Genomic DNA, 17,800 nt, shown 5'->3' with positions numbered 1-17,800 from the left:
GGTAATAAATGGCCATCAACTGTGATTGGATGGCCATCAGCTGTGGCTAGTTGGCTGTCAGCTGTAACCAGTGAGCCGTTGGCCACTAATATAACTGCCGTGGCTATGCTAGTAGCAAATGCATGGTGTTATGTGGGGTCTCTGGTCCCGCTCCCCACATTAGAATGCAGAACATGGTGAGGCCAAAAAGGAACACCCACAGAGCCACAGATAGTGGAGTCATAGCACTATATTCTCGCTGGAAGCTGGATTGGAGACACAGGAAGCAGGAACCACACTACCCACAACATACCATCCGCTTTTCTACCTGCCAACCAACCTCACTTGCTAACTGCAACCCACCATGCTAACTACAATCCATTCTTGCCAGCTCAGCCACCATCTTCTTGCTAGCCCCCTATTTGCTGCTAGTGTAGTCATGGCAGTTATATTAGTGACCAATGGCTCATTGGTTACAGCTGACAGCCAACTAGCCACAGCTGATGGCCATCCAATCACGGTTGAAGGCCATTGACTACCTGAACCAGCACCTTTCCACGTGAGGCCAAGAGCCTGGACACGACACTACTGGCTCTGTCCCTACAGGAGGCTAACAAGAAGATGGTGGCTGAGCTAGCAAGCATGGATTGCAGCTAGCAAGTGAGGTTGGTTGGCAGGGAGAAGTGGACGGCGGGATGCGGATAATGTGGCCCCTGCTTCCTGTGTCTCCAACCCAGCCGCCAGCGACAGTATAGTGGTATGATTCCCCTATCTATGGCTCCGTGGGTGTTCATTTTTGGCCTCACCATGTCCTGCGTTCTTATGCGAGGAGCGGGACCAGAGACCTTGTATGACACCCTGCATGACAGCTTGTTTCCAATTCTTAAATACCATGGTTTCCCTCAAGCTCAATTTTTTTAAAAAACTGTATCTCTTCATCAACTGCATTTCAATTTTAAAACAAGATTTTCCAGAATTATTTAAAACTCAACCCTGTGTTTGATTTGCATAAAGCTAATTATTAGTCCTTTTATGGCTTAGCTTTCCAATTCTTGAGATCCTATTTCTCATACCTTTCACTAGCAACAAATGCTTCTCTGTAGGGTAGGTAATTCGTATTTTTCTCAAAAAAGATACATGGGTCGTATATTTTATGAGCCCGTGAATATGGCAGATCATCTTTTACAGTCACATAATTTCCTGCATAAAAAAATTATCTGGTTTCAAATTTTTCTCCTTATGTCTCTCTATATTGCTCCATTAAGGTAAGGGATTCAGTATTCCTGAGAAGTTTGAGGTCAGCCTCATTTTTGTTCCTGTAAGGTACTTATTTTGTGGTTTGGAATTTGTAGGAAGAGAGAAAATCACATCTAATATAAGGATAAATTCTAGACCGTGTTAGCTAGGAATGCAAGTACTACCACTTGTCCTTAATTAGATTAGAAAGTAAGAAGGCCATGAAAAGCAAGAGAACTCAGCAGTTTCTATTTTCCCCAGAAACACTGATAGAGACACATAACAGCTGGCAACACTTTCATGCAGGGTAGGGTCTGGCTAGATTAGAAAGTTTAGTCTTGCTATACTCAGTGCTCTTTAAATTGAGCGTTGAACACCCTTTCAGAAAATCTTATCCTAATAACTATTTTTTCCATTTTAGGGCATGGTTAGAAATATCAAGCTTTCTTGGCTCTGGAACCAAATGCAGAGTCAACAAGTTTCTAGTCCCATCTATAGGGAGAGAGCAGTTAGGGTTTCTGAGTAAACATGTTCTATACTTGAGGACTATTCAATGGATTCAAATAGTGTTTATGACTTTTTCCTAGCAAACTTTACATCCTTTATCTCCTTTGAGCATTGTAGACTTGTGACCTTTCATAAATTCACCTGGTTGCATTGACTGACAATGTTTTCTTTACGAAGCTAAAATGGTCACAGATTGATCAAGAGCGGTCTGAAACTTTAAAAGTTGATCAAAAGTTCGAGTGCAATAGTTTCAGACGGCTCTGCCCTTTTCTATTAACTTGTATGTCTGTAGTCTAACAAGAGTGTCTTGTTAGATAATTATATCTAACAAGATAATTATATCTTAAATTCATAACCTTTATTTATACTTTTACCAATGAAAATTTCATATCTCAATCACTTCTTTTTTAGTTTTCCACCCATAAGTCCCAAATTATTTTATAGAACTTGTCCTCTGAACATCGGTGAAAAAAGCCACTTAGCTTACACAAATCACAGATCTCCAGGTTTGTAGCTCTTTCCTGCCTTTTTTTATGAGAAGAGCATGGCCATGGAAATGTAAGATGAAATGGAGTGGAGGACATTTTTGTTGGAAGAGAGAGGGTTAAGAGCTGAATGTCTCTTCTTAGATCATTTATATGGACAATTATCAAGAATTTTGGCAGGAGTAGCCTTGGAGAGAGGGACAATAGTTAGGAGCCAACATCTTCAAGAAAAGAAGAGAAGTGACTTGGGAGTCTATAGATGTCTGCAGCAGGAAGAGATACAGTTTGAACACAGAGCTTCAAAGCGTGCAAGGGTAGAGGTTAGAAAGGAAGGAGGGACAATGATCTGCAATGGCAGTAAGTCCAAGAGGTCACTTACTTTTCCTCCAGGTCCTGTGGCATAAAGGGATACTAGGGATGCAGGAGAGAAAACACACACGGTTGACAAGGCCTCAGGGGATGAAGTATCTTCAGAGGAGAGACAGTTTTAGTTAGAACAAAATGAGAACAAATACGATTTAGAAAAGCATTTGAGGAAGTAGTGTGGTGACCGTGAGCTCCAAAGGGCATATCTGAAAGGGTTTTGGGAATAATGGTAGATTAGGAGATGGGTTCAGAGTAGAAGTTGTATACAACAGAATGGAAATGAGAGACAGCAATTAGAGATGGGTGCTTAATAAAACCAGGGACAAAAGACCTGGTGGGATTAGTGCTGCTGATGGCCTTTTACTGGGACATTGGGATCATTCTACCAGCGAGTTCCTGTCCTGCTAGACATATTGTTTTAAACTATAACTCCTACAAATATGTTTTTAATTCATATGTCATTTTCAAACATTAGGTGATTAGATCATTTGCACAGAACTGTTTCCTTAGCTAGATTATCAAAAAAGGATTTATTAACCTTCCATATTACTATTGTATGTTCAACTTGGATAATTTGTATATACAAATAATAATCATTTCTAGCTCACTAAATACTGAAAGCTGGAAGAAAAGAAACAAAACCACTATTACATCATATTTTTAGATAAGCATTCAACTCATAATACCATAGGACATTTATTTAAACAAGTAAATCTAAATAAATTATAACTCTTTAAAAATACTTGCATAAAAATGATGCATAATATTTTTTGAGTTGGCGGGCAAGTTATTCTACTAAAGTGTCATTAATATTAACAATTTCCAAGATACTATGCTTAAGGCTCTATTTGTCTGAAATTAGGATGAGCAAATATGAGGAGGAAGCTTCTGAGTTTGGGGTCTTTATCTGGGAACCTAACATTTTAGATGTACAAACAACAAGGCTTACAAAGTTGTCAAATAACTTTTTCATCTTCTATGAATATAGGGTCCAAAATCGAACAATTTCTTATTTTTGGACCCTAGTTCCTGCTGAGTGAACCTACTCAAGATGATTTTTTGACTGGTAGCAATTAATTAACAAACACTTCTAAACAGTGATTAAAGTGTGCTGCTTGGTTCCTTTAATATGTCAACAGCATAAGTAAAAGAAAGAAGGAAAAGGAGGAAATAGTGAGAAAAACAATCTAAATAGATTTATAACTTAACTGATAGAGTTTAGTTGATTGTACACTTAAATTTCATAGTAAAAAACGCATCATTCTTTCAGTGAAATTTCAAATATTGCATTGTTCAAACAACCTAGTTTTAGTCTACTGTTAGTTCTGTCATGAAATGGGACTGGGTGTCTATTGAAATAAATCTTACAGATTCATTTGGTATGAATATGTTTCCTCCTGGGAATAGAAGGCAGAAAGGGGTTAGGGGTAAGATGTTTCAAATCTTTTAAAATATGCATTTTAGTATGTAAATACTCTATTTTCCAATTCTCATTTTGGATAAATTTGGATTTCTATGTGGTCTTGATCTAAACTGTCAGCCCAGAGGGAATGGCAGAGATGCAAAGGAAGGCAGATTCCTGGAATTCTAAGACTTGTTGCTGTTTTCTAGCATTTTCACAGCATAGTGACAGGTTGCTTATTGATTGCCAGAAATGTACATTCTTCCTCCAAATTCTTTGTCTCCCCTCCTTTTTACACACACACACATACACACACACTCACACACACACACAAACACACACACACATGTGTATATGTATATTTACATATATTGCAGAATATATATTGCAAATTCCAAAATTTAACTGAAAATTACCGAATCATATAGAACTAAAAGGGAAATTTTAAAACTGGGTCCCATGGAATCTTGGGGTTCTTCAGTGAGGCATGAGGAGGAAGCTTAGTAGAAAGTGGTATCTCTGTTTTAACAAGATTTTACTTTATCTGTGTCATAAATTGTGATTGCATGAGAAAAAAATTTTAATGGGTTTCAGAGCTTAAAAAAACAAAGAGCTCTGGTGCCGTGCCACAGCCCACGTGGAAGCTCAAGGTCCCTGGGTTCTCATTGCAGTGCTTTTTGTCCCTGCCACGTCACTTCTCACCATGTGCTTCGGTCTGTGTATTTAAAATCCTTAATAATTGGGACCACGATACCACACTTCACCAGTGTGGTATTATTAGGTGCCGTTACTCAAGACATCCTATATTCTTTTTTTTTAACATTTTTTTATTAGTTTTAGGTGCACACAACAATGCAATAGTTAGACATTTACCATTTATATCCCTCACACAGTGACAACCCCCCTCCCCCATCCACTATCCCTCTGACATCACACACAGCCATTACATTTCCACTGTCTCTATTCCTAATGCTGTACTGCTGTACTCCGCTTCTTGTAAATATATATATATATAAATATATATATATATATATATTTGTAGTTGACATTCATTATTGTTCAACTTCAGGTGTACAGTGCAGTGATCAGGCATCTACATCACCCCTGAGGTGGTCTCCCTAACGAGACAAGTGTCCATCGGATACCCTACAAAATCTTTACAACATTATTGATTACATTCCCCAAATTGACTTTCGTATCCCCGTGGCAATCTTGTGGTTACCGACTGTGCTTTCTAATCCCCTCACCTTCCCCCTTATCCCCACCCCCCCTCCCATTTAGCAACCCTCAGTTTTTCCTCTTTGTCTCTGAGACTGTTTCTGATTAGTTCATTCATTTATTCTTTTCTTTAGATTCCACATATAAGTGAGATCATATGGTATTTGTCTTTCTCTGTCTGACTTATTTCACTTAACATAATGTTCTCTAGGTTCATCCATCTTGTTGCAAATGGTAAGATTTCTTTCTTCTTTATGGCTGTGTAATACTCCATTGTATAAATGTACCACAGTTTCTTAATCCAGTCATCTACCGATGGGCATTTCGGTTGTTTCCATGTCTTGGCTATTGTGTATAGTGCTGCAGTAAACATAGGGGTGCATAATTTTTTTTTTTAATTAGAATTTTGGATTCCTCTAGATACCTAGGAGTAAAATTGCTGGATCATAAGGTAGTTCCATTTTGAGATTTTTGAGATACCTCCATACTGTATTCAATAGCGGCTGCACCAATCTGCAATCCTACCATCAGTGCATGATGGTTCCCTTTTCTCCACATCCTCGCCAGCACTTGTTGTTTGTTGATTTATTGATGATAGCCATTTTGACTGGGGTGAGGTGGTATCTCATTGTGGTTTTTATTTGCATTTCTCTAATGATTAGTGAGGTTGAGCATTTTTTCATGTCTGTTTGCCGTCTCTATGTCCTTTTTAGAAAAATGTCTCTTCAAGACATCCTACTTTGTTATATGAAAGTTCAAAGCTTAATGTTCTTGAAAATAATTTATCTGAGTTGATCCTTTCTATAGTGGTAAAACAAAACAAAACAAAACTATTATTAAAACGAAATCTGTACTGGTAATTGAGACACCAGGTCATATTCCAGCTTTAATGGTTTTAGGAATAAAGCCTCAATTTCTTGCCCGTAAAATTATGTCATATCTTCCTTATAAGGAATGATATTAACATACAGATGTTAAAATGTTAAATAATGCACAGAATATAAGTGTAAATGATTGGTGAACTGGAAGTAAAGTCATGTAAACTTCTTTCCATTACAATCAATTATAAAATAAGAAATATATATATGATCACGTGCAGAAGCACGCATTAGTGTATATTACTTCTGTACAATAGGCATATTTAAAATATTTCATTTTTTCCACTAATGTGTTTTAATTCTAAACTTTCTGGCAATTGCTCTCTACCATTTAGAATGTAAGTCTCTCTCACAAAATCTTGCTTTGCGCAAAGATTATTTCCATAGATTAAAGCATATGAAACATTCGCCATTTAACCATCTCTGACCTACAAAAATGTCAGTTTCATATATTTCAACCTAATAATTCGCTTTTCATTTCTAGCACAGTGGCATCAAGTAGATGTTTTTTTAAAAAAATGTTAAACTGAACCATTGAACCAAACTTAGAAATAGCTCTTTCCAAAAATAACTATTTCTGGTAAGAAGTAACAAGTTATTATGTTAGAAGTAAGAGGAATCAAATTGCCAATGATTCACTCTTTTTTTTTTTCCTTTCATGTTTCTGGAATAGGTATATGGAAATAAAAGAAGGAACTCTAACCTGATTATGGATTTTGGAGAAAGATTCCTCAACACATAAAAGAAAAATTAAACTGGTTAGTTTTCCAGTTTAAACTGGATAGCCCTCAGGAATGATGTCCTTTTGCCACAATATAATTAATATTTCCTGTGTGAAAAGCAGCTGGTCAAATGACGTCCGTGCTTCACTGTACAGTTTAATGGTGCTCATAATTATGACCACATTGGTTGGCAATCTAATAGTTATTATTTCCATATCATACTTCAAGCAACTTCATACCCCAACTAATTGGCTCATTCATTCCATGGCCACTGTGGACTTTCTGCTGGGGTGCCTGGTCATGCCTTATAGCATGGTGAGATCTGTTGAGCACTGCTGGCATTTTGGAGAAGTCTTCTGTAAAATTCACACCAGCACTGATATTATGCTGAGCTCAGCATCCATTTTCCATTTAGCCTTCATTTCCATTGACCGCTACTATGCTGTGTGTGACCCATTGAGATACAAAGCCAAGATCAGTAACTTGGTGATTTTTGTGATGATCTTCATTAGCTGGGGCATTCCTGCCCTTTTTGCATTTGGAATGGTCTTTCTGGAGCTAAACATCAAAGGAGCTGAACAGATGTATTACAAGCACATTCACTGCATAGGCGGTTGCTCTGTCTTCTTTAGCAAAATATCTGGGGTACTGGCCTTTATGACTTCTTTCTATATACCTGGATCTATTATGTTGTGTGTTTATTATAGAATATATTTCATAGCTAAAGGGCAGGCAAGGTCAATTAATGATGCAAATCTGAAGCTTCAAATTGGATTCGAAGAGAAAAATGGAATTTCACGAAGCAAAGAAAGGAAAGCTGCAAAGACTTTAGGAATTGTGATGGGAGTTTTCGTAATATGCTGGTGTCCTTTCTTTGTCTGCACAGTCATGGATCCTTTCCTGGACTATACTATTCCACCCACCTTGAATGATGCATTGATTTGGTTTGGCTACTTGAACTCTACTTTTAATCCAATGGTTTATGCATTTTTTTATCCCTGGTTCAGAAGAGCATTGAAGATGATTCTATTTGGTAAAATTTTCCAAAAAGATTCATCTAGGAGTAAATTATTTTCAGAATCAAATCCATAGAATTATTATACTTCTCTGCTTTGCAAAAACAGATGGAGACCACATTTACAAGCACAACGTAATCAACCACATGACCAACTGCAGAGTCTTTTATCAATTATTTGAGTCAAAGAATGTAGGATGAGATATAATGCTTATGTTTTGCTTTCTATTTGGGATATGGTAGATACTATCTTTTCCATTCTTACTATACATATGTAGCTTTGCAAGTCCAGAATTTAAGGTCCTGCATTAAAAAAAATACTTTCCTGCTTTTATATGAATAGCCGGGAAATTGACAGTGTTCCCTTACTCAGTGGTAGAAAATATGGGGCTGCATTTGGTAATGCAAGTTACAGTGACTTTGTCATTCATTTGCGTGAATGTATGTCTTTTGTAAAATCAACTAAAAGTACACATTAAATGTTATATATTAAATAATTGCTCATACATAATTTGTTATTTATCATGAATCCTTATTAATATACATTTAATTCTTAAATAGCTTGATTTTCAGCTTTTTAAAATAAGTTTTCCTGATTCTCATACTTGTAGGAAATTTGTACCATACAGAAAAAAAAAAAAACCAATAGAAACATAAACTAAAAATATCACTCATAGTTCACTTCCTGAAAGAACTATATTGTTCAAAATTCTTAAAAACATTATTTTGGGGGTGACTGTATAATGTTACATTGTATACATGTACAAAGATATTTTTTAACATTTTTCCCTAGTGTTGACCACTTAGAAGTTTTTAATTATTTTTTTTTTAAACTGAATTTTTTTCTGACTGTTACCTGTTACTTCAGCTCATGAAAGTAAGTCTGGAAGGATTTCACCATATTTCAAGGTGATGCCTGGTGTGGTAGAACCCTAAATATAAGCTATATGAAGTAAAACAAATTTACTTGCTGGGTTCTAGATTGCACCCAAAGCAAGGCAGTCATCCATCAAAGTAGCTAAACCTCAGGGATAGCAAAAGTTGTGATCAGAATAGACATGCCATGCCTATTAAAATGGCATATACAAAAAGAAAAAACAAAACAAAAAAAAGGAACAAATGGTGGCTTCAGTTAAGATCCCATAAAAGGAAGTAGGCAAACATTCTAAATTATAAGCATTGATTTGCGATTGAGCTGTTTCTCATTCAGACTTCATGAAGTCTGTTTCCTGTTGAGTAGCCCCAGGAGTTTGGATTTATTTATTTAATAGTAGAGACTTATGCTCATGAGTAAGTTAGGGCAAGGCAGCTAATTTTAAATGAAACTAAGATGCACATTCCTGCATGTAAATTTCTGTTCACCAACCGGATGATCTCACAAATCAATCTATCTATTATAGTCTGTTTTAGGACTACGTGTTTTGTTTCATTGATCTGACTAGATTTTTGTTCTAGTTCATTTAAAAAACGTTCTGAGTTATCTTTTCATTTAATATAGAATAAGACACATTGCCCCTAATCATTCCCAGTTTCAAAAACTCCCTTTACTTTTTTCACTTGTGAAATCATTTTGTCAAAATTTAAAATGGGAACAAAAACATTTAGGCAGTTTTCTGTACCTTACAGCAAGTTTCTGTGCTGTTCTTTATTTGCTCCCACACATTCCTCTTAAGATTATTCCTAGATGTTTTGTACTTTTGTGCGTGTGTGCATTTTACCTATTGTGAATAAATCTTTTTTACGCCATTATATTTTCTATATAAAAATTAATGCTGGCATACAGTAAAATTGCATTTTAGCTTTTCAGTTGAATTGTTTGGGTTTTCACTATACATAATCCTCAGTCGTAAGTTTATCTCTTTTCCAGTAGTTATGGTTTTTATGTATATTCCTTGCTATACTTCATTAGTCAGAATTTCTAGACCAATACTGATGAGAAGTTAGTACAAGCAATAATGATGATAAGAGTCATCAGTCATCCTGTTTTACATTTATTTTAAATTACTATTTAGGTTTTAATATTGATTCCATACTTTTCTGGGACAATCTCATGACTTCGATAATTCCAACTTTTTTACTTAGTACTAAAGCCCCGATAGCCTATCTTTCTTTATAGCTTCTGTTCTTAATACTCATGATAAGAGATAACCCATAACTCAGCTTCAGCAAAACAAGAAGGCTTATTTTATTTAGCCACATCCACCATTTTACCCTTGTTTCCATTCCCTCATGCAGAAGGTATTTTTGTTTTTTGATTGCCCAGAGTCCATTTCCTACCCAGAATCTAATCCTCTTTTGAGAAATTTCCCATTCCAACCAGCTATAGTCTGTTGAAACTGTATTGAGAAGACTAGGCCCGTGCACTTCCTCTTAACTAAACAGATGGGTGGATAATCCAAGCTAAAAATTGCAGAAAGTCTTTCTCTAGAATTTGAATTTTAGCCAAGGGGAAAAGACAGTGATCCTTAACAGAATAGTCAGCAGAAAACAAGAAAAACATGTGAGTTTCCATTCCATTCGTGTGGTAAAATCATGAGCAGACTGCTCTTGGTATTGTCGGGGTTTCCCAGATTCCATAGCTGCCTGTCTGTCCATTTCCAAGCTAATTTCTCCAGTCTCTCTAATGATTTCATGAGTCCAGATAGTCTTCCCATAAATTCTTTTTGAGAATAATTTTTGGTTGCATCCATGGAAAGAAACTTAGCTTGATATACTATATTATAGTAACTACCAAGAAAGCAATTGCAATATGATACTTCTTACCCAAGTTCAGACAATGTCCAATCAAAACAGACTCACTTTCCACTCTTCTCTCAAAAAGGAGTATTCATATAAATATTACTCTGGAAGAGATGAAAATAAACATACTAGGAAGTTTTTCGGTACTGACTTATTGTTAATAAAAATAATGCCATCTTAAGAGATCAGTGAAGTGGAAAGTTCCATCTTGATTTTAAACTTGGTTCTTGAAGTCAATAATCCAGTCTATGGAAAGTTATAAGTATGTGCCAAGAAAGTAGGGCAAACCATATGAACTCTAGTTCATTGTGGATTCTGCTGAGTTATAGTTTCTATTTAGTGATACATTGTCAACAAAAGCTTGAACATTAACTTAAATGTGTAAAGATACACGAAGAATGATTTATGTGTTTAAATTTAGCAGACTATAAAGTGTACCAAAAAAACAATGATTCAGAAAGATATTTTGAATGCTGCACTCAAATAATCCAGATAACGTAGGAATCAGATTAAATTTTTTTTAAAGATAAGGTATATGAATTTTCCAAATAGTATTCAAAGAAAGTAAACTTGTCTTTAATAGGTCCTGGCCTTCCCCACCTCCCCAAGTCTCTAAGCTCCCAGTGACTGTGTGATGCTTCAATATTCTAACTTGGTTAGAATGTTCCACTGGCATTGGTTCTACTGTGAAGTCATATCAACCTCAATATCTAATTTGTTTGTCTTTGATTTTTCCCAGGAGAAAGAAATCATTGACTCATGTAAATTAAAATTTATCAACATGTTTATCAATTAAGATGATTTAGGAGTTTAAAGTTAAGCCATTCACAATAGTTTATCAATGGCAAACTTTCCTCTTCATAAATATATATGTCAGATTTGCAATAACTCTGATGATAGATGATGAGACAGGTAAAGGGTTAACAGGAGTGATCTTGTAAACTAGTAGGATGAGACAGGCATAGAGTTAACAGGAGTGAGTTTGTGAGCTAGCAGGATGAGCTTAAAAATTAATTGCTTGGCCCTGAATCCTTTGGCTGGCACTGCACCTGCAAACTGACAAGCACCCTATATCCATCATAGGTGGAAACAGAACAGTTCCCAGTCTCAACAGCAACCCCCTGCAAGCTGACAAGCACACTACATCCTGCATAGAAAAATATAAAACCGCAGCTAAAGAGAAACCCGTGGCAGCTGTCTCTATCAGACTCTACCCTGGCAAACTCCTTTTGCCAGCATTTCTCTTCCAAACAGAAACCCGTGGCAGTGGCAGCCATCTTCTCTATATACTGCCGTGGGCATCCTTGCTGCCCAACTTTCAATAAACCTTTTCTTGCTTTGCTACTTTTCAGAATCTTGTGAATTCTTTCATATTCTGTGAACGACCAGGGGTACCCAAAAAACAACAACAAAAAACCAATATGATAGACGCTAAAATTTGTTTGTTGGTCAACATTTTCACAATGTGATGTGTTAAAATAGCGTTTCTCAACTCTGACTGAGGCTGGGGAGCCATGATATAAATATAAATAATGTGGATACTCAGGCCCTATGTCAAGAAGATGATCTGTGGTGAAGAGGGCAAGCTTGGGAGCCAGATGTCATGGGTTTAAATTCTGACTCCAATATTCATCAGCAATTATTTGGACAAAGTTACTTAAAAACTCCAACCCTTCGTTTACTCACTTAACAAAATGAAGACAATAATGTTACCTACCTCACTGCATTTTATTTCTAGTTTGACACGTTGTTAGATGAGATGTACTGTCTACCATGGGTCCTTACACACAAAAACACTCAGCAAACATACATTATTAGCATTGTTTCCTGTCATTTTATTGGCATGTGCCATGGTGGAGTTCACTCAGAATATGCTAAGGTAGTATGCATAGAGCTGTTGAGATAGATAAACATTACATATTGTTGTTGTTTTTTTAAAAGTCAGTGCAGAATAATACTCTTTCCTAATAAATTTCACAATTACAATTATGCAAAATCTTTAGAAGGAAGTTAACCTGGTGACACATTTTTTGCATTGTTAGTCTATGATGTGTCAGTGTTTTGCATGTAGCATGTTTGAAAACTGTGGGAATTTTTTATTTTTTAAAAATTTATATAAAATGCATATATATATAATAACTATATATTTACATATGTGTATATATAATATTGATATCTAGCAGCAAAATAACTATTATCTGCCTATCTAATGAATTTGGATGAACACTTTGTGTAAGCCCTGAAGCACATTAGCGGAGAGCAGAGTTCTGAAACACTGAGGGATGTCCTCAGGCTTTGGAACCAGACAAACCTGGGTTCAAATCCCAGCTCTCCCTGTCGTTCCTGTGCTCTCTCTCCTTTGTGCTTTTATTTCTACAGCCCCCCAGTGCCTGAAATGGCCCCCTACTCCCACGCTACCTCCCTTACTGACTGACATTTACTCATTTAAAAAGACTCATCTTGAGGGTTATCTCTCCAGGACGTTATCTATAATCCCTTCAGACCAGCCATGTGTCTTTCTCTGAACTCCTAAACTATCCCATGCACGTTCTGTCCATGCACTTATCAGTTATGTTAAAATGTCCACTGTCCCTACTGGACTATGAATTGCAGAAGTGAGGGACTGTGTTTTATTCATTGTCGTACTCTGTGCTTAGACAGAGACAGAGAAGTCTCCTTATGCATGTTTTTAGGGAAATAAATGATAAGGAATAATAAGGTATCCAAGATTAGAACAATAAAAGTTAGAGACAGGTTTGAGCCCAAGTCTGTCTTGCTACAAATTCCAACCTCTTTCCTATTTCAGGAAGTGCAGCCAACTATGGGGAAACTACAGGATTCATAGTTTTACCTCCGGCCAAGTTTAAGTAGATGTGCCTATATGGGTTTAATTTTGGCAATAAATGTATATTCTTTATAAATGCACATAGGTAGAAAATGTTTTGCTTCTCTTGCATCAGCTAAAGTTTTCTTTCTCAGATTTACACTTTGCCTTTGCTTAATAGTCTGAGAATTCCCTAAACATTTGGTTCCTCAAATAAAGTTCTATGGTAAATATTTTCCTATCTCCATGAGGTAGAATTATTTCCCCAATGACTTATAATGTGAAATGATTTCCTACCATGACTGAAGTGGAAGAGAAGATGTGTTAATGATGCCCTCTGGTCTCTATTTATTCAGAAGTTTGACAAATGAGAGCAAAGTAAGAGAAATGTTGCTTGTACTTGTCTCTTTGGACTATAAGATCCAATTGCAGCTTCAAAGTGTCAAACTGTAAATAAAGTGCAGTGGGCATTGGTAAATATCCAATCAACACATTTAATTACTGCTATTAACAATTCTCACAAGTCTTTACTCTTAACAAACAGGAGTTTGCCAACAATGATATCATATGCTTTACATGGGTTGTTAACTTTATTTCTAGATGGCTAAAGGTTTTCGTATTATCTGTTGATATAAGCACAGAAAATTATAAAAGTTTGGGAAATAAGGAAAAACACATAGATCATCCACTGGTTTTCCTTCCATGGTTTATATTACAAGGAAAAATAAAACAAAACACAACAAAACAAAACATCGCAGTAATTTTTTACTACCATGTAATAGATGAGACTACCAAAATGGTAAATTTGAATATGTACAGCTAGATAACAGGGTTAGTTTTACATAAAAAAGCAAAGTGGAAAAGAATGGTCATTACCTGGGTAATTGAGTCATCTGAATTCTCTTCTTCATCATGCCTGTCACTGTGGTCAAATAAAACCACAAACAAAGGAAACCAGAATCATTGCTTGTATTGTACTTGGAAATATATTGACCTGAGTTTATATTCAAATATGGGTCATAATTAGCTGTTTAGCAATGTTCAGCAGCAGAAAGCAATTTTCTAAACCTTTAAATTTCAGTTTTCTCATTTGCGTAATGGGTAATAGGTAACTTTCAAGGTTATTGTGAAGATTTATTCATTCATTAAATAATTTATTAACTCATATAACAAGTATTTATTGCTTATATGCTGTCATTGTGTTAGCTAGATGCTAAGAATACAGATGTGAATAACACTAACGTGCGACATCTGGAATTTTCATAGAAATGAAGTGAAGTTTTTGGAAATGAAATGAGAGTGTATTTGTCAAGTTTGTGTGATGTACATTAGATAATGCATAGCGTGTGGTCAATAAATTAGAGTTATTATGATGTTGTTGTTATTTACAATTCATTTGGCCATTGTCAACCTGGTTCATAATTGCAGAGATGGAATTAAAAAATACTCGTATATGCCTGACTACCAATTTTGAGCTCAAATTGCAGCATCACATGTCATTCTTTCTATATAACTGATACAGCGAACTCTCAAGGTCATTGCTGTGACCATGCTCTTACTGCCTTCTTCTAATTTCTCTTCTTGGCCAGATCACATAAAATACACCAGTGTTTTCGTTAGGCTATTGGACATCTCCTTTTCATTAGGCACCCCAAATTCTATATGTGCCAAACTAAACAAAATTATCTCATTATCCAATCTTCTCTTCCTATGTCCTTTTTTGAATGACACCTCTATCCTTGGAATTGCTCAAGGTGGAAATCTGGGAGTCGTCCTTGACTTCTCCTTCTCTTTGCTCTCCACATCCAGTCAAATATGGGCAACGTGTCTTAATTCGGATCTTAGCTTTCCCTCCCTTGTACTTTGCACAAATACTACAATTGGTTTCATTCCTCTTGTCTTGGCCCCGCTAGTCCATTTTCCACACAGTAGCTATTGGCTATTTAAGCCCCAAATTTGGTCCCTAGTCCTAATGTCTTTCTGCTGTGTGGTGTGTAGTAGTATTGTATTATTACTTGTATTATTGTAAAACCCTTGTGTGGTGTTGTAGTAGTATTGTATTATTACTTACACCATAATGTCCAAATTCTTTGACTAGCATAAAAGACCATCTGGGATCTGTCCTGCCTGCTTTTCTATCTTTATCTCTCACCCCTCTCTTATAAGCATATTATATTTCAGCCATACCAAGTTACCTAAATTTCCTGCAAACTCTGCATCTTTCCAGAACACTCGATTCCTACTGTTCAGAATACCCTTCATCAAATTGTTTACTTAGGAATTCTTGAAGCCTTCCTTAACTTTAAGTATAACTCCTCTGAATCTTGTCCTGTTCAGGCTTCCTTCCCTGATCTCCAATAGCAGTTCAGGCATGGTTCTATTATTGTACATTCCCATTGCTCTGTGATGATCTGTCTTTACAAACAAATTAGTTTCTGGTAAATATTGAGTAGAATATTAAACAAAACGTATGTAAGATATAAAAATCACAATGAGCATCCTTGCAATTTACGCTCAGTTTGGAAAAAATAACATATTTTAAAATGTTGCTTATTGTTTTGTAATTCTTTGCATATTTCTGATGCAAAGTCTTTGTCAATAATGTTTGAGACAAATATCTTTCCCCAATAGCTTATTTTTTGAAGTTTCTTAGGATGATGTTTGCTAAACATAAATCTTCATCCTCATTTAGTCAAATTTAACAAGTGTTTATGTTTTATGCTTTTTGTAACTTCGGTAATCATTCCCTACTATGAAATTATAAAAAAAAATTCCTATATTGTCATCTAAGAATTTTATAGACTTCCTTTCCATATTTAGGTTTTTAATTCACTTTAATTCTGGAACTGATTATTGTGTATGGTGTGAGAGATGATCCAATTTCACTTTTCTTTCTATATAACCGATTGTCTTCATACCGTGCCATTTATTGAAAAGTCTAAACATTCTCCATTAATCTGTTGTTGGCAATATAATAAATTGTTTCCATATATATACTGAAAAAATATGTTTTTAGTCTTTTTAAATTCTCCATAGATCTATTTATTTATCCTCGTACTAATAGCTAATTGGGTTAATTATTATAACTTTATATTTTCTTTAAATCAGGTAAAAGAAAATTCCCTTCACCCCCTTTTCCCCTTCTAATCCCCCTCTTCTTATTTTTTATTCATCTAGAGAGTTTAGGTTTTGGAATTTGTGACTTTTTTAAATTTCTTATAAATTTTTGAGAAAACTTGTCAAATAAAACACACACACACACATACATACAAAGCCTTTGAGATCTACATCTATAGATTATTTTGAGGAAAGTTAAGACCTTTACCACAGTTGTTCTTCCAATCCCTGAGTATAGTATCTTTCTTCATTTATTTACATCTTCATTTATGTCTTTTAATAAATTTTTAAACTTTTTCCATAAACAACTTTCACATCTATTGTAAAGTTTTTGATTGTGTTATAAAGATAAAATGTTTTAAAGTCACAATTTCTTATCCATTCTTGTTGTTAGATAAAAAAGCTATATATTTCTGTATACTGATTTTTAAAAATAGCAACCTTGCTAGTCTCTCTTACTAATTCTAAAAATGTAAGTGTATATTTTGGATATTTTGTAGAGACATTCATATCATTTGTCAATAATAACAGTTTTTTCCCTAATCCTTGTTTCTTTCTAATCCTTATACATTTCCCTGCTGCCTTTCTGAATTGGCTAAAAGCTTTTAGCAAAAGAAAGACATCCAAGTGGTTTTAGACAGTTATTTAGCTTTATTCCTCACCTTTAAGGGAATACTTTAATGTTTTATCATTAAGTAAGATGTCTGTTGAAAATTTTTACTTTTGTATATACTCTTAATTAGTTTAAGGAAATTGTGTTTTTTCCCCCTGTTTTACTAAGAGTTATTTGTTTGTTTGCTTTGTTTTTTAATGATAAATAGGTTTGCTTTTTACCATGTGTTTACTGAGATATTCTTTCATAACCTGATAATGTGGTAGATTACTTTAAGTGATGTCCTAATGTCAAAATGTCAAACCATGCTTATATCTCAGGGGTAAACAATCATAAGCATAATTTATCTTTTTAAAAAATAACTCAGAAGTGTATAGACTATTACATTTATGTTTATGAGTAAGAATAAACTTCAGTTTTCCTATCCCACAAATCCTTGTTGGGATATGTATCAAATTTATGCTAACCTCATTAAATCAACTGGCAAATTAAACATTTTCTGTGTCCTAAATGATCTGTGTAAGATGGAAATTATTTGGTTCTTGAATATTCAGTAAAACTTGCCATTAAAACCAGGTGGACATGGAATTTTCGTGAGAACATTTGAAACTAATTAATTAATTTTACTGGTTACTGACTCTTTAGTCATAGATGTTTCTGCTTTAACATAATGTGTGGGTACCTGAAAAACCAATGTTC

General features: G+C 35.2%; 2 protein-coding genes across 7 annotated transcripts in view; both read left to right on the top strand.

Moving 5' to 3' along the window:
* The window catches only part of LOC117019053 (pantetheinase-like), an 84,198-nt gene that overhangs the window by 31,246 nt on the left and 35,152 nt on the right, over positions 1-17,800 (top strand). Inside the window, exon 9 of one of the 6 annotated variants that reach the window (XR_004422424.1) lies at positions 6,745-6,847. The exons of 4 other annotated variants lie outside the window; for them this stretch is intronic. Coding sequence is in view for 1 of the 2 variants with exons in the window: in XM_033100452.1 (XP_032956343.1) it covers positions 6,745-6,758 (14 nt within the window). In the remaining variant the exon portion in view is untranslated. Of the gene's footprint in view, positions 1-6,744; positions 6,878-17,800 lie in introns of those variants that run through there. One more of the 6 variants, XM_033100452.1, reaches the window with a different exon arrangement.
* TAAR1 (trace amine associated receptor 1) lies at positions 6,830-8,319 on the top strand. Its single transcript, XM_033100484.1, has one exon. The coding sequence runs from the start codon at positions 6,866-6,868 to the stop codon at positions 7,883-7,885; it is 1,020 nt and encodes a 339-aa protein (XP_032956375.1). The 5' UTR covers positions 6,830-6,865; the 3' UTR covers positions 7,886-8,319.

The sequence above is a fragment of the Rhinolophus ferrumequinum genome, chromosome 3 (assembly GCF_004115265.2).
Source record: "Rhinolophus ferrumequinum isolate MPI-CBG mRhiFer1 chromosome 3, mRhiFer1_v1.p, whole genome shotgun sequence".
In the NCBI taxonomy this organism is placed as follows: domain Eukaryota; kingdom Metazoa; phylum Chordata; class Mammalia; order Chiroptera; family Rhinolophidae; genus Rhinolophus; species Rhinolophus ferrumequinum.
This window is presented reverse-complemented; position numbering and strand designations above follow the sequence as displayed.